Source organism: Ctenopharyngodon idella, chromosome 13, assembly GCF_019924925.1.
Source record: "Ctenopharyngodon idella isolate HZGC_01 chromosome 13, HZGC01, whole genome shotgun sequence".
Lineage (NCBI taxonomy): Eukaryota > Metazoa > Chordata > Actinopteri > Cypriniformes > Xenocyprididae > Ctenopharyngodon > Ctenopharyngodon idella.
Window position 1 is genome coordinate 25385303 of NC_067232.1, and position 27590 is coordinate 25412892.

The following is a 27590-nucleotide window of genomic DNA, read 5'->3' on the forward strand; positions in this document are numbered from 1 at the left end:
ATTCAGAGGGGAGTAGCCTATTTTACATCCCTGTGCACTGATGTAATACAAACACAGAAGAACAGGCTTAAGTTCAAAGGCACTGTATTCATTTGAATGTAATTAATCCTCCTGCTTTGTTTTCAGCAATGGATCATCTACATATTTAACTCTGTCTGCACTGTCACTGCCGAATGAGATTCAAGCAAACATACAAAAAAGCAAGTGTAACATCAAATGCATCTGCAACACTTTACAATAAGGTCCCATTAGTTAACATTATTAATGCATTAATTACACTGCAAAAATGATCTTCTTCCACAGTATTTTTTTCTTGTTTTCCAGCACAAATATCTAAACATTCTTAAATCGAGATACATTTACTGGAGAAGCAAGATGACTGAAAATATTAAGTCTTGTTTGCTGAAAAAAAAGTATAAAAATTAATTGAGTATGATTAAAACAAGAAAATTCTTTTATTTTTAAATTGTTTTGACCAATTAATGTTCACATTTTTCCAGTCACTCAAACATATTAAAGATTTTCAAAAATCAGCTGATCATAACTAAAACAAAACAAATCGATTCATAGGAATTTCCATGGGTTTTCAGGAATGTTTTCATTTCCGTGACATTCCAGGTGTTTACATTTTTAGATTTACTTGCAAAGTAAATATTTCCAGGTTTTCCAGGAGTACAGGAATTCTTCGAACAGGCTTTCTGGGATGTCAGGCAGATAAAAGCCAAGCCAGAAGAGACTGTACAAGCATATCAAGTGTAAACTGTGGCTTGTACAATAGTGATCACATACGCACACACACACACACACACACACACACACACACACACACACACACACACACACACACAAACACACACATTTTTGTGAATTGTGAATTGTGGGGACATTCCATAGGCGTAATGGTTTTTATACTGTACAAACCGTATTTTCTATCGCCCTACACTACCCCTACCCCTAAACCTACCCATCACAGGAAACTGTGCACATTTTTACTTTCTCACAAAAACTCATTCTGTATAATTTATAAGCCTTTTAAAAAATGGGGATATGGGGTAATGTCCTCATAAGTCACCCTCTCCTTGTAATACCTATGTCATACCCATGTCATTATACAAATTTGTGTCCTGATATGTCTCAAAAACACGGACACACACACACACACACACACACACACACACACACACACACACACATACATCACTCTCTTTCTCTCTCTCTCTCTCTCTCTCTCTCTCTCTCACACACACACACACACAGCTCATGCGCTGCCAGTCACAGCTGTGGACTCTTTGAATAAGTTGTTACGGTTTGATAATTTCCTGCTTTCCTCAACAGAATGACAATGAGCCACACATCAGCTTTAGTCTTCAACACAATCATCACACATATACACCTGGACTGATGTAATAGTTAATGCACCATTAAACAGATGGCATGAAAACCCATTACTTCAGATTAAACTAGAGCATTCAAAGGCACTCGCTTATGTGCTTCACTGCAAGATTATTTACCAGAATTCATGCAGCAAGCCTTTCCAGGGATTCCCCAGAGGATGACACTAATTCGACAGTTAAACAGCTCTCCTGTTATTATAGAAACAGAAAATTTAAAAATGCCATCCTGCAATTAACAGTGCAATTAAGTGCATGATGCACAATGATGATGGTGATGTTAAACCCTGATAGATAGATAACGTTAGATAGATAGATAGATAGATTTGATGAACAGAAAGTTTGAAGAACATACTTTTTAAAAAAAGAAGTCATAGTGACCCCAAACTAACTTTTGAACTATTTTTATATATGCAATCAGCAACCCAATGGAACGCCGCGGCTCTTAAAAGGGCACTGCTGTGTTGCCCTTTGAAAAACTCACTGACCTTACGTCACTAAGCCAATGTGTAACGCATAACGCGTTGCCCCTTTAAGAGACGCGTTTTCCATTGGCTCAGTGACGTCAGGGCAGCGCAGGACTCACTCCAGCAGCGGTGTGTTCTCCCTCAACAAACGCGAGCAATGCGCGCACGGGAGAACCGAACGACAGCGAAACACGCTCCACAGACCGGCGCTCGCCGCGGATTAAACGGGGAAAGTCTTCAAATCATGGCCGAGACGGCGAAGAAGTAAAGCCTGACGCGTTTGAGTACGGACCGCGCTCTGATTTTGCGTACTAGACGCGCACGAGTATGCACGAGCCCAGCTGATCGAGACTCGAACCCGCAGCGTTTAACCCGACGAACCACTACTCGACTCCATAACACTGCTCGTTCCAGAAACGGCTCAAATTAGCTCATTAGTTCGGATCGCGAGCTAATTAATGATGGCGGGGAAGCTGACAGCGCAGGGCGCGGGAATATTGCTGGTTACTGCCAACGTTGGATCACTGTTTGAAGATGTAAGTCGCTGTTTGGTTACTAATAACTCAATTAACAGATGTTTTCTCCACAGTAGTACACTTAATACTAGTCCTGCTGCAGTAACCTGAGGTAAACTGTGGTAATCAATGATGATATTTTATGAATTAACCAGAATGGGGTTCGAAACAACAACCTTTCGGTTTCCTCTCCGAGTTTGCAGTGTCTAATGCTGTATCGATCAGTGTTATTGATTGATGGGTTGATTGACAGCAGTTTACACAGGGCACATGTCAATACCATTGGTTGGTTATGGTTAGAAATGTTCTACATGTCTAACATATCTGTCAACTTAACTGTCAAATTAAAAATGTGTGTCTTGAGTTTATATATATATATATATATATATATATATATACCTGTATATGTTCTACTGAACACGAAGATAATTTGAAGAATAACCAAACAATTCTGGGACACCATTGACTTCCATAGTATGGAAAAAATACAATGGAAGTCAATGGTGCCCTACAACTGTTTGGTTACCGACATTCTTCAAAATATCTTCTTTTGTGTTCATAAGAAGAAAGAAATTCATATAGGTTTGGAACAACTTGGGGGTTAGTAAGTGATGACAATTTTCATTTTTGGGTGTACTATCCCTTTAATGCTAGAGATTACAGAATGTTTTTGAGTTGAACGACTCCTTATGCACTAACATGTGTGAAATATCACACTGGAGCAGTCAGATAACAAGCAGTGATCCATCAAGCGTAACTGTGACCATCACCATCAGTTATATTTACTTTTAAGTGTTTACTACTAACTGCTGTCCTTCTCAACTATGAGAAGACTAGAAGACCTCACTCCTGACTCTGTGGTTTAATAGAAATCTCACCTGTTATTGCGCTCTATGAAAATGATTATGTAAACTTGTGGTAGATCAGGGTGAGTTGAGGTTTAGGCAAATGAGTTCCTCCTCTGAATAAACGATAGTAAAGTTATAGGGCCATTAAAGATTATTTAGAAAGAGTTTAATGCTCTTAAATAAATGTGTCAGTACTTGACATTCAGGTCTGGAGATTTTCGTTGTAGTTTACTCTGGATCTGGATCAGGTTGTGTGAGAAGTTCAGTTCAGATCTGTTTATTTGTTCATGAAGAGCTCTTAACTGTTTTCTTATGTATGTGAAGAGGAACTCTCCCGTACTATCTGTGTTTAGAGTTATAAATAGTTGGCCTGTCATGACCGCTGAACTGCTGTCTTATGAATATCACTGTTTATCCATTACTTGTTTTACATGTGAGGGTGGCCAAAACCAGCTCGCCACTTATAGAGTCCTGCATGCGCAATTGCACCTAAATATTTAACATGTTCAGACGTCTCGTCTCGTCCCTGAATGGGCCTTTTGTGCAGCACAAGCCGCAAATGCAAGGATTTTCCAAATTGCATGAATGAAGTAAATGAGGCCTTTGTCAGCAATCACAAGATGAGGTGTTTAGGGCTGGATGGCTTCCACTGTTTTTGCCAAGTGCTGTTGTAAAGCGGTTGAATTCGTCTAGCGTAGTCATTTTCCTCAGGTGCTCTGCCCTGGTTTGTTGTTGAAGTGCTTCTGGGAAGATGCGAGACATAAAAAGCTTGCCGGATGCTGTAATGGAGCTTTAGGATGGCATGCTCTTCTTCAGGACATACGAGTGCCTTCCCTTTATGGAAATCAGCTGGCCTGGCTGCCATCCAGGTGAACTGACCTCACAGGTGCGAAATTACGCCCTTAAAATGTGGTTTTGATATCTGATTGGCGAACAGGATTAGTGTGAGCTCACATTGACATCAGAGCCTCGGATGCTGAAAGTAAATGAATAGAAATTATATAAATAATAATAGCATGAAAAGCCTGTTTTAGGACCATTAACAGTATTATAGTAGTATTGTGTAATACTACTTTACTACTAAGTCTTTGTACTGAAATCTAGTAAAAATGTCTACATTACAATAAAAATACTGTAATCCTTTTATTTTGTTTTTATTTTGGCTAGATATGTATAAAGAATACTGCATTTCAATGCTATATCATTATTTTCTAACATTACACTAGTAAATTAACTAATAAATATTTATAATATACTATATATTATTTAAATAAATAATTATATATTTTCAAATAATATATAGTAATTGAATTCTAATTATTTTGTTATTATTATAGTAATTCAGTTTATATAAAATTGAATTATCCCGGAAACTAAAATGTTTAAAATGTGAAATATCTTAATGTTTTTTTTTTAAAGGGGACCTATTATGCCCCTTTCACAAGATGTAACATAAAGGCTGGGACACACCAAACCGACGTCAAAGAACTAGTGGCAATGAAAGCTGACGGTGTTGTTGCCTCACGTCGGCTGCGTTGGGGGAAAAAATATGTGCTTGAACACACCGAAAGAACTTCAGCCGACTGTCAACTAGCTTGCGTGTTCTGCGCCTGCGTATAAAGGAGATAACTGTCTATTTAAGCAGATATATTTGTCTATATAATCGTCATTCAAAAGGGAAAGCGAAACTAAGACTGCATGTATACAAACCATAAACAAAGCAGCGCTTGCTTACCGTTTTGAATATCAATCATGCTGATCACGTTCTTTATTCCACTCCACTCATGTTATTATGAAAATATTCGTGCATTTGAGTGCTCGGGTAAGATGATGTAAAATTAGAACAACCTTCTGTCTGTACCGTCATGACTTTTTGCTTGCTTTCATAACTTTTGCTTATATTCTCGTGAACTGACTCGTTTGCTATGCTGAACAGCCAATCAGAGTTCTCTCTCTCTCCGACGGCCGACGTCGAATTGGCTGGAAAAAAGCTGACGAAGACCAACTTCAGCCGACGGTGCGGAAAAAACTGAGAAAACTTAGTCGGCCGACGCACAAAAACTGCCCGACAGCCGACCGTCAGCTTGGTGTGTTCCGGGCTTAAGTCTCTGGTGTCTCCAGAATGTGTCTGTGAAGTTTCAGCTCAAAATACCCCACAAATCATTTATTATAGTTTGTCAAATTTGCCCATATTTGGGTGTGAGAAAAAACATGGCGTTTTTGTGTGTCCCTTTAAATGCAAATGAGCTGCTGCTCCCAGCCCCCTTTCCAAAAGAGGGCGGAGCTTTAACAGCTCGCGCTTCGGTTGCTCAACAACAACAAAGCTGGAGAATCTCACGCAGCCAAAATGAGGATTGTCAGTAACGGTGTTCAGCCTTACATTGTTCAAACCGGAGTCGACACTGATGGAGAGACTCAGGAAGAAGTTACAAGTTACAACAACTCTTCCTCTTCTTTAAAGCAGTCCCAACACAGCCTCACCCCCTTTGTTGCGCGTTCCCGGGGGCAGGTTTATGTAAATTTTGGGGTTTGTGATGTCACCAACCCAGGAAGAAGCTTGTTGTAGTCCTTAAACATTGATTTCTGTAAAAGAAAATATCTTCCTTTGCATTGCAGATGTTGTTTAAGCTCAAGAAGAACTTTGCAGATGTTGTTTATGCTCAAACAGCAACATTACTCACTAACTAAAGTTAAAAAAATGAAATCATAATCAAGGACCCCTTTAATGGATCTACATTAAAAAAAAATTGTGCGTAGAATAAATTTTCATTCAAAAATTGCTTAAATTTTACAAACAACTGCAAAGAAATGGCAAGTAACACGTCGAATTAACATGGAATTTTGAAGTAGAGAAACTGAAATTAAATATATATTTGTTTTATTTACAACTTCGAAAAATCATTGTTTTACAGTGTAATATTACATTTCATTGTCTTTAAGTGAAATGATAATTTCTTATTTCTGATTTTGGAGTGAGATATGACTCAACATGTTCTTAACAGTTTAGTCTTATCTAGTTTTATAACTGTTGAGAATGACTCGCTGCTTGATTTGTGCTCCGCTGCTGGCTAATAATACAGAACAGATAAAGTGTGCTGATATCAGTGGGAAATGTTATCAGATGTACAATGAAAAGAGACTAACCCTAACATAATTTAATGACAACCTTTTGATTAGTAGTCCGATCAGAGAACTCTGGTTATTGTGTAATGAAGTCTTGATGTTTGCTCTGCATTTGAGCTAGATTACTACTCTGATAGCAGAGATCTGTGGCGTCTCTTCATTCCCTTTTTACCGTCTCTCTCGGATTCTCTCGATAGCTCATTAGTTCTGTCTGCTTGTGTTTTCCTTCGCTTTCAGACATGTATCATAGTTACTGCACCTCAAAACAGATCTAGATCGTGACTCCTGCCATAAATAACTCCTTTAGAGTTCCTCTATGTCCTTTGACATTTGCATGCTCTATTTGTCTCTATATTCTTCACATTCACAGGCCAGATGTTTGTTTTTGCACATGCATGTGTAGCGGTTCATGAGTGTATGAATCCAGCGTCAGCCGGCTGTCGGATGAATCTGAGGGTCGTTGGGCCCGTGATGAGTGTGAAGTGAGTGTTTTTATCAATGGAGGCAGAGTGCTTCAGTACGTCACGAACCTCGATGCTGCTGAAGAAGCTGTTTTCATGAGTTTTGCGCTTCGTCACTTAGAAACAGAAAATGAGATTTTGAAAAGCAGGAGCTGAATTAAGAATAAACATCCTCTCATCTCAGAGCACCTCTGATTATTGATAATGGATTTTACATTATCGTGAGGCGCATCGTAAACGAGCACGAGCCATTAACTGAAGTGGCTTTGGGAATTACAGTCACGGCCGATGTTCCTCTAAGCTGTGTGTGGGTTGTGTTGAGAGAAAGAGAAAGATTTCTGGAAATGGCTAATAGAATGGTCTGTTATTATGTTTTAGTCTTGCTTTTGTGATCTCAAGTTACCTTGACAAAACTATTTTACTATATATATTTGCTGGTAAACGTCAAGCTTTTCCTGTGATCTTGTCTTTTCTTCAAGGACAAAAGGTTGTGAACCACTGAGTTATGCCGGGTTCAGACTATATGATATCAGCTGATTTTGGCATGATCTGTTTGATGTAGGATGTCGCCATGATTCGTAAATGACAATGGCCGTCGGGATGCAAGAATCAGCCGTTTTTTTTGTATAGTGTGTCATAGTGGACGACAACTGCAGTGCTTCCTGACAGAAAGACTTGCACGTTCAATGTTTTCGGTTCTCCACGACGGTTCTGTCACATTTGTGACATTGACCAATAGGAGCACAGAAGCTCTTCTGTACAAAGCTTTCAAACATGGTGAAACGAAAGATAATGGTATTAGTGCTGCTAGGTGGAATTATGCAATGGAGAAAAGTAGCGAACGATAGCGAAGGCGCTTCAGTAACCCGGTGCTGGAATTAGCATTAGAATGGTACAACCATTGTTTGCTTACCCTCTTGTTTCTGGAAGTCAGCCGCTAGTTCCACCCCTCTCAATAACATCATGCACATCATTAAAGATGGCAAGCGATGATTGGTCGGGAAGCAATATGTAGTCTGATAGGGATGGGGGAAAATTTGATTGCGGACTCTGACGATTCTGAATCGATTCACAAATGTCAAAAATCGATTTTCTAAATGTTAATTGATAACGTATTGTTGACGGAAAGCAAAAGGCGGAACTATGAAGCATGGAAGTGCAGCACCCGGGCAGTCCGTGGCGTGCATACAACGGTGCATATCCACTGGCGCGGAGCAAGTGGAACAGAGCGAGTGTTTTAACTAATTTCTGTGGAAGTTGAGTTTCCATAGGAATGAACTGAAAACACTCGCTCTGCTCGCTTCGCGCCAGTGGATACACACCGTAAGAGACCCATGATGGGTGAGCGAGAAATCTGAAGGCTAGCGTATGAAGTGGATGAGGAAAAAGGACCTGGGCTGTATTTCTCAAAAGCATTGTAAGCCTAAGCTGATTGTAGAGACCATTGGTGTTAATTGTTCTATGATCAATTTAGGCTTACAATGCTTTTGGGAAACACAACCCTTGACAAGCCACACTATATGCAAGTTGTGTTGTTGCTATATTATTAATATTATTAGGGCTGTAACGTGTACCGACAAAAACAGAGTTGTATAGCCCATTAACCACTTTTAACCACCATTAACCACCAATAATCGCAATAAGCTCTGTGTTTTGTTACTTTTGATAAGAAACAAAGTCTCATTCCTCCAATTCTGTCCATTTTATCACGAAACTCAAACAATAAATGCCGTTTTGGTGCTCTTTAATGTGGCGTGACAGATCGCTGTACAGGCGCCTCATTTCAAACGGCAGCGCGGAGCGCGAGTGAATGCGATCATCTCTTCCTCTTTAATACTAGTTACAGAATAAACATGAATGAACATCTGAAGGTATGTTGAAAGATAGAGTGCAACTTACTGAAACGTATATTGTGTAATCGCTCAATCAGTGTTTCAACCGCGGAAAGATGTCAATGAAACAGCTTATAAACACTGTCACGTAGCATTTAGCCTACCTCAGAAATGTCATTCCGTGTCCACAACTTGTTAGTTCGCTAGAGAATTTAACTCTTACGCTAAATATATGCACTATATTAGCCTATATATTCATTATATTTTACTTAACCTGTCTTTATTATTTAATGTATATGTTTAATGTATGTTTAAATAAATCTGTAATGAAAACAAGTTTTGACGGCCCCTGTGTAAATGAATATATTTTAACATTGAATTGGAGTAGAAACAGATTTTGAAGTTAATGCAAAAACTGCCTTAAATGCAATTTACATGTTTGCATACAATTTTTATGTGAGTGTTGATTATTATATCTAAAAATAAATAGCAACTTAACTTAAGAATTTGGGCTCTGTTGTTAATTGTAACCTTTAATATTATAGTAATATGCAAGAAAATGCTCCCTATATATAGTTTACAGCATTAGCAGAGATAGTTTTTTTTTTTTTTTTATCCTTAAGAAAATTTTAATTATAATTGAATTTATTTAAAGAGAGAGACAATTTGTTCAGTAAACCACTGTTTAATAAAAAAAAAGCAATTTTATGTTTAGTTTTCTCCCCCCTGCTGTACCGAATCCGTACCGAACTGTGACTTCAATACCGAGGTACGTACCGAACCGTCATTTTTGTGTACCGTACACCCCTAAATATTATATAATATTGTTATATTGCTTATTGCACATAACAGGAGGATGTTGGTTTGTTGGTTTTATGATTCAGCATATGCTGAAGTTTGTATTCATTTACTACAATGCTGCAATACATTTCTTTTCCTGTTGGTTCCTTGCAATGCTGGGACATATGCTGGCAAATGTAACCTTCCAGTTGACTTTCCAAATCACTTCCATTTGTTTTATTAATAAAAGATAATGGAAGTAATTCATTATGGATCATTACAAATACTGTATAGAAATCTGTATAGAAAAAAGATGCATCGATAATCGTTTTATCATCGCATCGCAGCCCTCTGAATAGAAATCGAATCGTGAGGTGCCTAGAGATTCCCACCCCTACAGTCTGACATGTTTCTTCATGACGCGACTAGAATTTAGGAGTCAAAATCGCATAATCTATATTGTAACAGACAAAATCCATCCATCCAGAATATGTTTTACTAATAATGCAGCAGTGCTGATGAATTACTAGAAGAGAAATATGGGTGTGCCTCTCTCTCTCTCTTTCTCTTTCTCTTTCTCTTTTTTTTTTTTTGGTCAATCATAAAGAAATTTACAGGAACTGATGGACTTGTTTCAGCTGATGCTGTGCTTTTATCCGATCATGGTTGATACTGAATAGGTTGTTTATATTTCCTGCCATGTGGTTTATGAAAAGAGCCAGAACATTTTAGAATAATATCAAGGAGTCAGAATTAACCATCTTTAGCATGATAATGTTCTGATCTGCTTGATAATATCATTATCGAGGGAATTATGCCAGCTATAGTCAGTTGTTTATTTTATTAGGACTATGGGTAATGCAGGGTAAGGGCAGTAGTAAAAGGGTTTAATGTTGACTGTGTTTGTGGCCTGTTGTGAAACGCCCATGGCTTTGGCTGTAGTTTTCATTAAACACTGATGTTGCTTTTTGATGTGTGAAAACAAAACAGAAATGCTGTATGCAGAAACCTGTAAAACATGCATTTCTCCTCTTAGCTGCTCTTTGTGGTATGTGCACATGCGTACAGAGACAGAGAATCTCACGAAAGCTGTATATTTCACCCCTATACCAATACAAGAAAAATAAATGATATTTTTAATAATGAAAATTAAAATTAAGATTTTTTTTTTAGAATAATTAAGTTTTTTTTTTTATGCATCGTGGGATTATTTTCATGACATTTAAGCACATCTTTTGTCAAATTCTCATTACTTTAATGTGAAAAAAAAACAACCCTAAATTGATTTATAAAAATAAAATATGAAATTGATATAATAAAGCAAGAAATACACTACTGTTCAAAAGATTGGGCTTTTGAAAGAAGTCTTCGTAACACTTTACAATAAGGTTTCCTTTGTTAACATTAGTTAACTACGTTAGTATAACAATGAACAATACTTCTGCAGCATTTATTAATCTTAGTTAATGTTAATCTCAAAATTTACTATTACATTTTAAGATCAAATGTGTCTGTTAACATTAGTTAAAGCACTGTGAACTAACATGAACATCTGCATTAACTAACATTAACGAAGTTTAATAAATACTGTAAAAAATATATTGTTCATTGTTTGTTCATATTTGTTAATGCGTCTACTAATGTTAACAAATGAGACCTTATTGTAAACAGTTACCAAAGTCTCTTCTGCTCACCAAAGCTGTTTATTTGATGAAAAATGCAGTAAAAATAGTGAAATATTGTTAGAATTTAAAATAGCTGTTTTCTATTTGAATATATAGTAAACTGTAATTTATTCCTGTGATCAAAGCTGAATTTTCAGCATCATTACTCCAGTCTTCAGTGTCACATGATCCTTCAGAAATCATTCTAATATGCTGATTTGCTGCTCAAGAAACATTTCTGATTATTATCAGTGTGTAATGGCTCATGCTCTTCATTACACACAGCACAGTGTTCAGCTGATCTGAGTACAGCAGCCTGACGTCATTCTTATAGTAACCTGCAGAAGTTCATTACAAACATCTGGCCTGTCATGTAATGTTTGGTAAATTCAGGCTGGTAATAAATGAGGTATGTGTTTCCTCCATGTGGAGGCACGTCTGTGGAAACGCCCTGCTGGACTCCGGCACTGGATAGTTCACGTCTGTCAGTCACTCACCCACATGTTGTTCAAGGCCGTATGACTGACTTCAGTGGAACACAGAGAGATGTTTAACACAATGCTCATGCTGCTCGATGAACTCCTCTAATGAAAAGTCAAACTAGAACAGGTTTTGATGCTTAAATGTTCATTATTTTCCCCATATTCTCTATTGTTGCAGCTCCTCTCTTCCTAGTCTGTCAGTAACGCTCTGTTTAGTTCCTGTCTCTATGAAGCCCCTCCTTCTGAAAAGCACACTGTGCTCTGATTGGTCGGCTGAGCAGTGTGTTGTGATTGGTCAAGAGCTTCCAGTGTGTTTGGGAAATGTCCCGCCCCTTACCATAACCGCCAGCTTCAACACACTACTAACTAACTCAACGAGGCCCCTCCCCTTTATTCCGTGTATGCCTTGGGCGGGAATTATTTAAATGAGGAATACTGTGACGTGTTCGTTCCTGGAAGAAAACTCAAGACTACAATGGAGGCGTTTCAGGGAGTTCAGAAACAGTGACACTGATATAGAGAATAACTCCTGCTGGAGGGACTTTGGAAACCTTTTCCATGCTCAAACAGCAACATTACACACTAAAGACAGATGAACATGGAAAAAAGTGCAATAGGTCCTCTTTAACAATAACAACACTGCTTTCTAGTTTAAGAGCTGTATTAGTGCCTTCAGCTCACAGAAGGAGAACTGCATGCGGGTTTGGACTTGCCTTTCCTCAGGAATGTAAGCATGTGGCATAAACGAAATAAAAGCGAGAAGAAATCATGTGCTTGCCTTAAGAGAATTATGTAATAATATTCAGGACAAATGTTGCTGAAAACGTGATCTCGTGAATTAAATGGATTGGTGTTAGTTGATCTAGTGGTGCATCTTGTACACTAGGTTAGTAGTTGGTCTCTATGAGTGTTGTGAACAATTAGATCACCACTGACCAATCACAACACACCAACACAACCAGCTGCTCTATGTGCAAACATCAGGTTTTGTGTATTTCAGTAAACAAACTTTAGTATGATGCTGTATTAGTGCCACATAAAAAAAAAAAAGTTGTTGCAATCCAATATTAGTGTCGTAATATTATCTAGTAATATAAATCTCATATTTATACGACTTTCTCATAATTCTGATTTTATTCTTGTAATTTGTTTTCTCAAAAAATTAAAACTTTATTCTTATTAACTTACATTTTTTACTTTTCTCCTAATTTTGACTCTCAGAATTATTGCTGACTTTGTTCTCATTATCTGAGATTTTTGACTTTATTCTTGTAAATTTGACTTCTAAAAAATTCTAAATCTAAAATTGCAACTATTTTTATCTTAGATTTTTTTTTTTTACTCAGTTTTTACTTTTTCTCAAAACATTTTGACTTTAATCTCATATTGCTACAATTTTATTCTTGTTTTCTCAGATTCTTTACTTTATTCTTGTAATTTTGACTTTTTTTCTTAAAATATTATGACTTTAATCTCAAATTACTGTGACTTCATTCTCATTATTTAGGATTTTCTCAAAAAATTACGACTTTATTCTCTTTATCTTAGATTTTTGACTTTATTCTTGTAATTTTGACTTTTCTAAAAAATTGCAACTATTTTTATCTTAGTTTTTTTTTTTTGTTTATTCTCATAATTTTATTTTTTCTCAAAACATTTTGATTTTAATCTCACATTGACACAATTTTATTCTCATTATCTTAGATTTTTGACTTTATTCTTGTAATTTTGACTTTTCTCAAAATCGTATGACTTTATCTTCGTTATCTTAGATTTTTGACTTTATTCCCGTTATTTTGGCTTTTCTCAAAAAATAACAACTTTATTCTCATTATCTTAGATTTTTGACTTCATTCATGTAATTTAATTTTTCTCAAAATATTACGACTTAATTCTCATAATCTTGATGTATTTTGAGTGGCACTGAACCTTAGTCGTTCTTTAGTTTCCAGGATGCTTCAGTTGAATAAAGCTGTGTATCTGTTCGATTCATTAACGTTCAGACCAGTCTTTCCTGCTTGTTTTTTGACTTCCTGGATGTGAGAGAGACTCAGATTGTCCCAGCAGCACCTGTGATCTGGATAGTGGGAGGTAAGAAGTGATATTTCCCACAACTCCATCCATACGGGAGTTGACGTGATCCTGTGTGTGTGTGTGATCTGGCTTTCTTCACCCATGGGAAGTCTGTGGAATCATGACAAAAATCTCTTGGAGCGCCATCAGTATTCCAGGCAGGTGCCCATGTATGGTGAATGAGCGGGCCGTGTGCTGTGATCCATTACCCAGTGTGCCTGTGTGGCGATTAGACACAATCATTGTGGAGTCTCGATTCTCTCTCGGTGTCTGATGTGTAGGAGGAAGCTCCAAACTGAAATAGATCAGCGTTTCACGCCTAGAAACGGGAACAAGGAATAATTTTATCCTGATTTACTCAGTGAGCTAAACAGCACTCTACCCAGAATGCCTCTCAGCGTGAGTGGAGGTCATGTGACGTGCCTGTGGCAGAATGTGAGAATTGGAGGTGAAGCTCTGCTTGGCTTTTGCTGGTGTAGTGAGTTGTGTAGAGTTTAGCCTGTAATTCTACACACGCCTGTAGCCTGTTGCTGCCTGATCTGTAGAGAAGATCTGATCATCTCACATCCTTTTTGTGTTTGTTTAGTAAATGTATTTTGTTAATTTAATGATGTTTTTTTTATCAAATACAAGAACTAAATGGCTTCCAGCATGCTGAAAGTAAATTTAAGTATTTTTGTTCTATTTTATTGAAATTAGTCTCTGCTGACCACTTGTGATCAGATAACTGAAAACACTTAATGCATATCGCATATTAATATATATCTCTATCTCACTGCATAGTTATTTTTGTCTCTCTCTTTCTCTCTCTCTCTCTGTAACACACACATGTATATGGGGCATGTAGAATAACTAGGTCTGGATGTATGAAACAGGGACAAGCCCCACTTCCCTAAGTCTGCTCTGTTTCTGACTAAAGCTTGTGGGCGTCACAGTGCCAGCAAGATCCCTCTCCGCTCAGACGCCCACCTGCCAGTCGTGCTTTCACCTCTCTCACACACACACATGCTCTCTCTGATGTGCTGCCCTTACCATCTGCTCACGCTGGAGATGGCGACTCCTTCACTCGTCTCTCTTCTTCAGCAGAGAGTTTGAACACTGAGCAGAAGTTTCTAGCAGACGGACGCTGTGGGCCTCGTTACACGTATGCATGAGTCCATAAGAACGTAGCCCGGCTAATTTATCCACCAAAATGCAAAGGAAAAAAAAGAAATTAAGCTTGATTTTAGGACCATTAAATTATTTTGTGTTGTGGCATTATTTACATTAAATTAAAAAAAGATTTTTCTCTCTAATTCTTATTACTGTTGTGCAATTAAAAAAAAAAAATTGTTAAATTGTTAAAAATTAAGTAATTCTCATTACTGTAGTGACAGAATAAGGATGATATTAAAATAATAATATTATTAACATTTATTTTCTGTAATTCTTATTACTGTAATGCAAAAATAACAAATTTTCAAATAATTTGTTGTTGTTATTAATAGCATTTTAACGCATTGAAAATTTTAACACAGATTTGAACACAATTATCGTTTGGCTAGCGTTACTATTATATTATATTATGTTATATTATATTATGTTATATTATATTATATTATATTATATTTATAGATCTGGGGCAGGGCAAGTGTGTTAAATGCGTTAATTTTAACGCGTTATTTTTTTACTGTGATTAATTTAACGCGTTAAATCATCAACCCTGATTATATTATATTATATTATATTATATTATATTATATTATATCATCATATCATGTCATATATCATATCATATCATATCATACATCATATCATATTATATTATATTAAAGTATATTTAATTTTTATATTTGTTTATTGCTAGAAAATGACGATCAAACAAATCTATTTTTAGATAAATAGAATAAAAGAAAAGAAAAACGTAAAAAAAATAAAATGGATCATATAATATTTAGTTTGGCCTTCTGAGTTTCACTTTTCAGGCTGTATTTTATTCTCTCTTTGACGGTAGTTTTGTGTTGTTCTGTCAGTGATCTGTCCGGGGATCTTTTCCCATCATCCCTCATGTGCTCCTGATTGGAAGGAGTCACTGCACTGATGTGTGTGTGTGTGTGTGTGTGTGTGTGTGTGTGTGTGTGTGTGTGTGTGTTGATTTCCTCCTAGTCAGTATTTGCTGTGAGTTTGTGTTCCTTCATCTCATTCATTGTGTTCAGAATGACATTCTGTAGCGTATCTTGACGGATCGCTCGGTCACAGTGATGCAGTTTAGAGATGTCATGAACGAGGACGCTGTTCTTAATGAAGAAATGCCTGTCAGGCTGGATGTGCAGGATGGATGAGGATTGGTCTGATCAGGTGTTTAGACACACTGCTGTCGTCACTACATGAGGGTCACAAGGAAACATGATACTGATGATACTCAATGTTGGGGGGAAAGCATTACAAGTAACGCGAGTTACGTAATCAGATTACTTTTTTTCAAGTAACGAGTAATGCATTACTTTTTACAACAAAATATATAGTCATCTCACTTACACAAAAACAGATTCAGTATTCCTCAAAATGAATAAAAACAGTGAAACGCAAACTTGTTTAATTATTGCAGGTTTGCATAATAACACAAATATACTTTATGTATTTAATCTCACTTTATTAACCAATGTCTTTGCTGCTGACCTTCGATTCTCCAATTCAACCATACTAAGCAAAAATGACTTTGTATAAACATCACATTTGTGTTTAATTTTTTGTTTTTATTGCTGAAGTAAGAGTGTTGAACTTTCTTCTCATGCCTCCTATTCTTCTTCAATCCGATGAATTTCACTGTTGGTGACAAAGGGTCTTTACATCTGCCAAAAATAGAACTTTTGTTTTTAAAAAAACAAACAAGCAAGCTCAGCCCAGGTGAGAAAAAGTAATGCAAAAGTCATGTATCATTACTTTGCATAAAAAGTAACTAAGTAATGCAATTAGTTACTTTTTTAGGGAGTAACGCAATATTGTAACTCATTACTTTTAAAAGTTACTTTCCCCAACACGGATGATACTGTGTGTGTGTGTGTGTGTGTGTGTGTGTGTGTGTGTGTGTGTGTGTGTGTGTGATGAGTCTGACTGTCGTTTGAAGAATTCAGTTTTTGACAGATCAGTTTCAGAGTCACTGTAGTCGCAGCAAAATCAGAATTCTCCATCTGCCGCCAATCGAACTGCTGATTATAATGCTGAAATTTCTGAATTCTGAATATTTATGTTCCTTAAAAATTTTTTCCCAAATTCTGTCTTTATTTTTTCCCAATATTTGGTTAATTAAATTTTAATCAACTAAAAGCATGTCACTCAGTTAAATAAATCTTTTAAAATTTAATCAAATGAAAATATAATTCATTGAAAGTAGAGATGCACCGATGTATTGGCCAACAATCGGTATCGGCTAATAAAGGCTATTATCAAGTGTGCGGGAAAAACGTGTTCAGACTGCAACTCCTACATACTGTGTGTGTGAAGAAAATCACTCTTGTGTTTAATTTTATCGCAGTAACAGTTTAAAAATAGTGACGTTAAAGCAGGCTCTTTTTGATCCTATGAATCACCCGTAGTTCAAGCCAGGGTCTGCGTTTTTTTTTTTTCCTACATCAAATATTATTTGTAGCACCTGCACCTCCCATCCAATAATCGCAAAAAGCTTTGTGCTTTATTTCTGATAAGAATAAAAGTTTCAGTTTTCAAATTCTGTCCATTTTTATCATGAAATTCAAACAAGAAATGGTGTTTTGATGCTTTTAAATGTGACGTGTCAGATCGCTGTAATGCCTCAGTTCAGGCGGCAGCGCGGAGCGCGAGTCTTTTCTTCCTCTTCAATAAAAGTTATATCTCGAAAAACATGCGTGTACATCAAAGGTATGTTAAAAGATATAGTACAATGTACCGGAATGTATCATGTCTCATGTAATCACTTTATTTGTGTTTCAGCCGCGGAAAGACATCAATAAAACAGCTTGTGAACAATATGTCACATTTACCTCAGGAATGTTTTCCAATGTTCACAGTTCCTTAGCTATCTACATATGAAAAAACACTAGAGAGGAGCTTATTTACTGTTAATTATATGTTTGTGCAAATTTGCCATGAAGACAATGCTTATGAAAACTATGTGATACTAAGTTTTATACAAACATTTCAGTTTTTGAGTGTAATTATTATATCTGAAAATAAACAGCAGCTGAATATAATACCTCTGTTGTTAATTGTAACCTTTAATATTGTAGTGTACCAAATTAGAGGGTTCACTGTATAGTTTGCAGCATTATTTGGGAGATATTTTTTTTTTTTTTTTTTTCTTAAGAAAAACCAAACTATCGGTATCTCTAATTGAAAGTTATTCCTTTACAACAGAACACTGCTTTTTGTGCTGCACAACATAGTTTTGTATTATTATTAAATAGTGGTTCAACGGATCACAAAACTCACGGTTCGGATCATATCTCTATCTCTCTCTCTGTGTGCGTGCGAGCCTTGTATGTATGTGCGTCTGTGCGCACCGATAACAGCGTGGCGTGCGATACTGAATTACATGCTCTTTTGCCTCTTCTAGCGCTGGAATGGTTTTATATCTATTTAATGTGTAAACTAGCCAGACAAAACACGTGCAAATGATAACCTTTCACTCTATTGCGGTTAAACTTGCAATTGATCCACGAATCACATGCGTGCCGAACCGTGGGGCTTGGTCCGCACGGATCAACAACGATCCGTTTAACCACTATTATTAAATAGTGATATGTTTCTGTCATAATTTCTTCAAGTTAAACCAAACTTTTATTTTGGAGGTTTTTAGCGAAGACTTCATTTTTATGACTGGATTCTGAGTTTTCCGGAAATCATATGGCCCTAAAATTCACCAGTTCCTGTGGTCCGGATGTGTTGAGTAAGTTGAGTAACCATTAAAAACCTTTTGGACTAAAGCAGATTTCGAGTCAAAGCACAGGAGGGATCAGAGGAAATGAACCCACAGCATCCCATCCTGCCATTAACATCTCATCTGTACGCTGTTGTGTTGTTGTGCAGTCTGACCGCCGTTTGTTCTGCATAAAGTGCCTGGATGTGGCCCGTTCCGCAGGAGGATGTTGGTTTGTTAAAGGTCCATTAACGACCTCAGTGTTTTTGTTCTGTATTGATTTGAAGTCATTAGAGGAGGGCGAGTGTCTTCTTGAGAGCTGCTCGGTGGATGTTCATGTGGTTGGAGTAATTTGGTGTGTTTGTGTTATTGCTCTAAAATGTGGATACAGACGTCAGTAGATTGGTTGTTTGTCTATTGTTTTGTGTGTGTGTGTGTGTGTCAATCAAACATGGATGCTGTAGATGCAAATGGTTTTAGACGTCAGTGATGTTAAAGGAAACAGATTCCAGATTTAATACAATTTAATCTAAAAATTACCATCAAACAGCATTTTAAAGCAAATACCATGTTTAAAGTAAAGCTCTTTATGGGTTTAACCCTCCTATCGCATTCAGGTCAGTTTTGAAGACCAGATTCATATTCAGATTATATTCAAATAAAACTATTCATGATTATTGAAAAAAAAAAATATCTTGCATCACAGTGGTTTTGCTGTAGTTCTTTATTTACAAAGAATTTCCCAATTTTTTTCTTTATTAATAAAAAGGGGGTAAATGTAGTAAATGACATTAGTAAAACATGGTAACATTAAAAAGCTTGAATTTTTTGCATATTCACTCATTAATGAGAAGTTACAAATACAATATGTTTTAGTTGGAAAAATATTAAGTTATGACTGTTTTGTAAGCTCAAAACTGACCCGGGAATGCGAAATGTGTATACAGTTTTTATTAATGTGATGGTAGGGTTAAATTATTCAGTATTCATGTTAGTCATTATTCCTGGACATAATGGTTGGATTTTTCCTTGTCTTGTGAAGTTGCAAAATATTTGTGCAGTATAGCTAATATTTACACACTTTTCACAGGTGAGTTTAGCAAAGCCTGAAACACACACTACGAGAAAGAAGCTCGTGAGCAAACGCCCCAACTCTTCATATTTTTTTGTGCGTCTCCCCCCCCCCCCCCCCCCCCCCCCCATATTCGGGGAGGACTGTGATCGTGTAAATTAATTATTTAATTAGCTTTGCAATGCACTCAACAACATGATAGAAGACCAGAAACGTGAGTGTTTGAGTGTCCGGGAGACATCAGGCGTCTGCTGTGTAGTGCACTCAACTACGAAATCTGTTTTATTTTCCCCAAATCCCATTTTATTTTTTCCCAAATTCCATGTTTTCTGTTTTCATTTTTCTGGATTCCTTTTTTAATGATTTGATTAAAGGTAAATAATGAAAAAGCATGTCTAATCAATTGAATTCTTAAAACTTCAACAATTTATTAAAATGTTAAAGCTGCAGTCCGTAACTTTTTTTGGTTAAAAATTATCCAAAAAACAATTTGAGCAAGTACATATCCAGCCAGTGTTCAAAACTATCTCCTTACCTTAGCCCGATTCACAACGGTAAGCTTGTAATAATATTTTATAATAAGAGTAGTACTGGTGGGTTTCCGCGGGAAATTCGAGCATGCAGCAGTTCGTCTTTGCGTCATTACAGTCCCAGCTAGTAGGCTATATGGCATGTGATGGATCATTTATAGCCTTTTCTCACAGCAGCTGGAATAATTAAATGTATCATTTTGATGGCGGATTGTAATCCAGAAAGTTCCAGATGACAATCATCAGTGACAACTGGAGATTCACCCGTAGTCAAAAGCAAAAGACTGACTGCGGAGTGGCTACAGAAATTAAAATCTACAGGTAACGCTAATACACACAAAATACACAGTCACGCAATGCTGATGTTGTTAACATTAACAATTTGAGAACAAAGTATAACAGTAATAATCATTTGCATGGTTTGACGTGATCCGAGCTAAGTCATCGTTAGATTTAATCATCTTTGGCAGCACGATTTAATGTAGGCCTAATGCTTTTTTTCCTCAGTTGGTCAGAACAAAAGTGGCAGATATGTTAGTTACATGTTCAGACATTTTCTGGTGAAAATTCTTATTTTGGTCATACTTTCAAGTAGGGATGTGACGGTGAGAGAGTTTTCCCACCAGTTAATCGACATGTGACAACACCGGTAATGCGGGGGGCGGGGCCTCCACCTCTTTTTATTTTTTATTTTTTTAAATCGCTTATGAATCCCGGTGTATGGCCGTGTGAATTTTACTTTCACTTTCAAATTAGTGGCAATTTTGAATGGTGGGTTATTATTCTTACTGAAAAACACAACAACAAAACAGTACAACGACAAACTCGCTTATATTAAACAGAGAACGTTTATTAACAAAACGAGTAAGAATACACCATGCTAGGCCTACTATAAAATAACAAATAGCCAAGGCTAACTTAATGTTTATATAAAAAACTGAAAATCAAACCGTGGAAACTCTGGAACCACATAAATAAGGAACAGAACGTTTAAGTTCTTTAGTAAAGAGCAGTGAGTAATTCTGTCTCTATCTTTGTTCTTTGATTAACATTAATGACACTAAGATCTGCCGCTGCTGCACACAACGCGGATCTGACACGTTTTCTCACAAATCTTTACGAGATCTTTTTTGTGATTTAAATCACAATTATTATCAAAAACAGTGGTAATCAAATGAATGCATAAAACTTAAACAATTTTTAATTAATCTTTTAAAATGTAATCAAATAAAATGTTACAAATTTCTTTCATTTTGTTTTGGCAAACAAAGTACTGCACAGCATTTTACAGTTTAAATTAAATTTGTGATATGCCTTTAAAATATTGTTTTAAAAAATCGTATTATTATTTATTATTACATTGAGAAGTACATTACTGTACGATAGTAATATATACCTGTCATAATTTCTTCAAGTTAAACCGAGCTTTTATTTTGGCGGGATGCAATGAAGAGTTGTGAGTTTGTGTGTGTATCTGTCGATTAATTTTCTCAGATGAAACAGTGAAACGCTGCTGAAGAGACTCTCAGAGCAGCTCTGGAGATGAAGTTCATGTGTGTTGTTCATACAGTGAGATGCAGACGAGCAAACTGAGACAGTCTTTAATATTCACACACTCGTCCATATTAAAGGATTAGCTCACTTTCCAATTAAAATTTCCTGATAATTTACTCACCCCCATGTCATCCAAGATGTTTATGTATTTCTTTCTTCAGTCAAAAAGAAATGAAGGTTTTTGATGAAAACATTCCAGGATTATTCTCCTTATAGTGGACTTCAATGGTCTCCAAACGGTTGAAGGTAAAAATTACAGTTTCAGTGCAGCTTCAAAGGGCTTTAAACGATACCAGACGAGGAATAAGGGTCTTATCTAGTGAAATGATCTGACATTTTCTAAAAATTTTTTAAATGTATATGAGCTTACGCTGTATGTCATACACCTTCCCTATTCAACTTACAGAATGAACATGGCGCCAATTCTGTTTTTCCCGTAAGTAGAATAGGGAAGGTGTAGGACATACAGCGTAAGCTTTTTAAAGAATACGAAAGTGTGGTTTTTGCGGAACCACTTGAAGGCAATCATTTGTTTATATAAAGCATATACATTTATATTTTTTTTTAGAAAATGACCGATCGTTTCTCTAGATAAGACCCTTATTCCTCGTCTGGTATCTTTTAAAGCCCTTTGAAGCTGCACTGAAACTGACATTTTTACCTTCAACTGTTTGGAGACCATTGAAGTCCACTATATGGAGAAAATTCCTGGAATGTTTTCATCAAAAACCTTCATTTCTTTTCGACTGATGAAAGAAAGACATAAACATCTTAGATGACATGGGGGTGAATAAATTATCAGAATTTTAATTTAAAAGTGGGCTAATCCTTTAAGTGTACAGCTCTTGATTTAGTCATACAAAATTTGCCAAATTCCATGACATTCCGTGTTTATACAGTAAATTCCATTTTTATGACTAGATTCTGTGATTCCATCTGCATTGCTGGCATCATAGAGCTCTAGTGATGTTATCACATGCGTAATGTTAAATTCTTGTGGCTTTACTCTTTAAAATGTACTTTCATGCCCCTTTTACTTCCGTCGTAAGTGTCTTAATGTAACCGCAGTATTTTGTCCCATCAGTTGGAATGATTTTGTGTGGTAACGACCATTAACTTGAGTTGAATTCTGAACATTAACTTCCTAAATCTCTCTCTTGCTGCTTCATTGTCTGTAGCAGGAAAACTAAAATTATATCTCTGTCAGGCTCATGCTGCAAACGTGATGGACTGTGAAATGTTTTCCATGTTTGTCCTGCTCGACTGCAAACAGGAAGCTGTGTGCCGGAGAGCAGCGGGAGATAAGAGAGCCGGGAAGATCTATCTGTATCCGAGGAGCTTGGAAGGGAAAGACGGAGAGAGAAAGAATTGACAGGGACGCTTTGGTGTGATTGTGAGGAATTCAACAATTCTGCTTCCGTTTCCAGTTACACTTTACAATAGTAGCACATTTGCAGAAGCCCTCCACCCAATAATTATTCTGAAACATGCAGCGACTTAAAATAAGTTGCACCGGGTCAAAATTGCATTGAGAGAGAGAGAGAGTTTTTATTATTTTACATTCAGAAATAATGGAAAATACTTGTAAATAAAATGAAAACATTTACAAACATTGTAAACACAATAAACATGCATTTTAGTTTCCCTTACTCTGCAAAAAATCCTTAAAATGGAATATGATTGATATACCACATCATACAAGCATAAAATAAACAAATTATAGTGACATTCATTATAAACAATATTCATTTTCAAACTCCAAGCCTAAATGAATTTATTTAACGCACATATTAGAGAGGTATGTGAGCCCATGTTTGTATAGCGCTTTAAATAAATTAGTTTAGGCTTGGCGTTTGTAATGAATATTGTTAAAATGAAAAAAATTGTTTTTATTATACATATATTTTTCATTTCTGTTCTGTTCTGATTACTGTCAAATTTAAAGGATTTATTATGGATTCAGGACAACTAAAATTCATGTTTATAGTGTTAGAATGTTTGTAAACGTTTAGTTTTATTTACCATTTACATTATTTCTGAAAATATTAAGAAAATAATAAAAACACAGATGTGGCTTACCTGTTTTTTTTTTTTTTTTTCTCAGCAATGCAGTTTTGACCCAGTGAAACATACATATTTTACATATTACATATTTTAATGTGTTTTTTTTTTTTTTTTTTTTTTTTTTAGTAAAGTATTATTTATGACTGAGCTTTAAGTAACATGATTGTAACAGTTCTTTGTTCGTTTTGACTAATAATGACTCTGTATGTGTTCTGAGTGATTCAGTAAGTGATTCAGAGTAACGGACTGATTCAACTCGTGACTCACTGAGTCTTTTATAAGTAAATCACTCATTAACAAAATGAGTCATTTTTCCCTGAGTTGAACTAGACTGTTTGTATTTGTGTATTTTTTTGTGTTTGTACGATTCCTTCTCTTTAGTTCAGTTTTAAGAACTGGTTGTTGATTCCCAGCCTGTCATCTGAGAGAAGGTTCTGTACAGGAAGTCCAGAGTCTCCTCGCTTTGTGAGCGTTTCCTGTTTACTCTTGGCTTTGAGACGTGGAGTGTGTGTTATTCTGTATTTTGCAGAAACGCATGTCTGTTAGCGTTTGTATCTTCACGTGTGATGGTGTAGAACAGTGTTAAACAAGTTGAGTTTAGTCAAATTGTAGGTTGTGACCTGTAATTACAGTCAGTCTTCGTTCTCCACATGAGGAGCGTTTGAGCCTTCTTCAGTGTTTATGGCACTGTTTTCATGAGCCTGTAAAATTAGAACAGCTTTCTAATGTAAATTTTCATTGCCCTGGTTTTCTTTCCCTCCGTCTTGTGAATGATGCAGTACTGGTTTAGTCTGGCCCTGTTTTAAACTGGTTTCTTCTCAGCAAGTCGTGTTTGTAGACGTCATTCTGAGCGACTGATTCTCCTCTTTTTAAGTTCTGAAGGAGGTCAGAGGTCTGTTAGGGGTGAAAGGTCATAAGGTCATAAAACAATGCTCTATTTTTAGACAGTCAGTGAGTCGTTTCTGGTTCCTGCATGTTATGGCTTTATCTTTCATTTAGACCCTTACATAGAAGTACTGTGACTGTACTGTGGTACGTCAGAATTTATCCTTCTGATAAACACTTTCATCTAAAGGCTTCTGATGAAATAATTTAAATTAGTTTTTTAGACACATACATTTTTTTAAAATAAATAAATCTAATATGCATTTATTATTAATAATACCTATTTTTACAAATATAAATATCTGGTTTATATATGTATATATATAATGTTGTTATTATTATTATTATTATTATTATTATTATTATTTATAATAAAATAATAATAACATAATAAAATAATAATAATAAAATATACTGTAATAATAACAAAAAATACTTCCTACTATTAGAATAATACACATGTAATAATTTATGTATATTTTCTATACATAAATTATTACATATAATAAATTATTATGATTATTATATAAATATAACTTTTTATTTATCTAAAGGTTTCTAATGACAATTTAAATTAGTTCTTTAGACACACATTTTTTAAATAAATAAATAAATAAATCTAATATGCATTCATTATTAATACATATTTTTGCAAATATAAATATCTGGTTTATTATTATAAATTATTATTATAGTTGGGATACTTATTAATAGTTGGGAATCAGGATTATTTTTGTATAATAATAATTTAACATTTTTATCTAAAGGCTTCTATCTATCTATCTATCTATCTATCTATCTATCTATATATACAGGTGCTGGTCATATAATTAGAATATCATCAAAAAGTTGATTTATTTCACTAATTCCGTTCAAAAAGTGAAACTTGTATATTATATTCATTCATTACACACAGACTGATATATTTCAAATGTTTATTTCTTTTAATTTTGATGATTTTAACTGACAACTAAGGAAAATCCCAAATTCAGTATCTCAGAAAATTAGAATATTACTTAAGACCAATACAAAGAAAGGATTTTTAGAAATCTTGGCCAACTGAAAAGTATGACCATGAAAAGTATGAGCATGTACAGCACTCAATACTTAGTTGGGGCTCCTTTTGCCTGAACTACTGCAGCAATGCACTGTGTGCAGGTGCCAAGTCCTGTTGGAAAATGAAATCTGCATCTCCATAAAGTTGGTCAGCAGCAGGAAGTATGAAGTGCTCTAAAACTTCCTGGTATACGGCTGCGTTGACCTTGGACCTCAGAAAACACAGTGGACCAACACCAGCAGATGACATGGCACCCCAAACCATCACTGACTGTGGAAACTTTAGACTGGACCTCAAGCAACGTGGATTGTGTGCCTCTCCTCTCTTTCTCCAGACTCTGGGACCCTGATTTCCAAAGGAAATGCAAAATTTACTTTCATCAGAGAACATAACTTTGGACCACTCAGCAGCAGTCCAGTCCTTTTTGTCTTTAGCCCAGGCGAGACGCTTCTGACGCTGTCTGTTGTTCAAGAGTGGCTTGACACAAGGAATGTGACAGCTGAAACCCATGTCTTGCATACGTCTGTGCGTAGTGGTTCTTGAAGCACTGACTCCAGCTGCAGTCCACTCTTTGTGAATCTCCCCCACATTTTTGAATGGGTTTTGTTTCACAATCCTCTCTAGGGTGCGGTTATCCCTATTGCTTGTATACCTTTTTCTACCACATCTTTTCCTTCCCTTCTCCTCTCTATTAATGTGCTTGGACACAGAGCTCTGTGAACAGCCAGACTCTTTTGCAATGACCTTTTGTGTCTTACCCTCCTTGTGCAAGGTGTCAATGGTCGTCTTTTGGACAACTGTCAAGTCAGCAGTCTTCCCCATGATTGTGTAGCCTACAGAACTAGACTGAGAGACCATTTAAAGGCCTTTGCAGGTGTTTTGAGTTAATTAGCTGATTAGAGTGTGGCACCAGGTGTCTTCGATATTGAACCTTTTCACAATATTCTAATTTTCTGAGATACTGAATTTGGTATTTTCCTTAGTTGTCAGTTATAATCATCAAAATTAAAAGAAATAAACATTTGAAATATATCAGTCTGTGTGTAATGAATGAATATAATATACAAGTTTCACTTTTTGAATGGAATTAGTGAAATAAATCAACTTTTTGAAGATATTCTAATTATATGACCAGCACCTGTATGTATGTATGTATGTATGTGTGTATATATATATATATATATATATATATATATATATATATATATATATATATATATATCTCAATAAAATCTTTAGATATAATTACTTATTATTATTATTATTATTATTATTATTACAATAATAATGCACATAATAATTTATATATATATTTATATAATAATAATAATTTATATAGATATATTAAATATATTTTATACTTTTTTTTTTTTAATTGTTTCTTATCATTATATAATTTTTCCATTTGTTTTATTTCATACTTTTGATCTTTTTAGTAGTACTCTAAAATGTGGATGTGTCCAAACCTGTAACTAGTAGTGTGAACTGTGGTACTAAATGCTAGTGTACATTTGAGACTTTGTACTGTTTGTGGATATAATGTGTATTCATATGATTAAATATTTAATATGTTCCTTCTCTCTTCCTTCTCAGAACAGTTATTAGTGTTGTTGTTTCTCTATAAAATCAGTTTCTGAGAATAATTCACTCATTTATCATTTCTGACAGCTGTGTCTCTCATGTGTGCGCGAGTGTGTTTGTCCCAGAATGCACCAGCAGGGAAATGCTCTTTTATAGCATCTCAGCAGCAGAATTTCCACAGCAAACGACTCTATTTTCAGTAACTTTGGCTTTTTATTTCCACGTGGCCATCACTGTTGACAGAACCAGAATGATTGCGGTCAGTCTGAAGATGTTTGTTTGTGTGACCGCTGACACTTTTGCATAAGTTGTATTTATGTGCCGTACAGTCGTTCTGT

At 35.7% G+C, this 27590-nt stretch overlaps 1 protein-coding gene across 1 annotated transcript in view; it reads left to right on the forward strand.

Annotated features, from left to right (window-relative positions):
- The first annotated feature begins 1941 nt into the window (after positions 1–1941).
- The window catches only part of LOC127525421 (inositol polyphosphate-5-phosphatase A), a 159958-nt gene continuing 134309 nt past the window's right edge, over positions 1942–27590 (forward strand). The window contains exon 1 of the mRNA XM_051917958.1: positions 1942–2394. Within this exon, the coding sequence (XP_051773918.1) occupies positions 2317–2394 (78 nt within the window). The 5' untranslated portion in view covers positions 1942–2316. The remainder of the gene's footprint in view (positions 2395–27590) is intronic.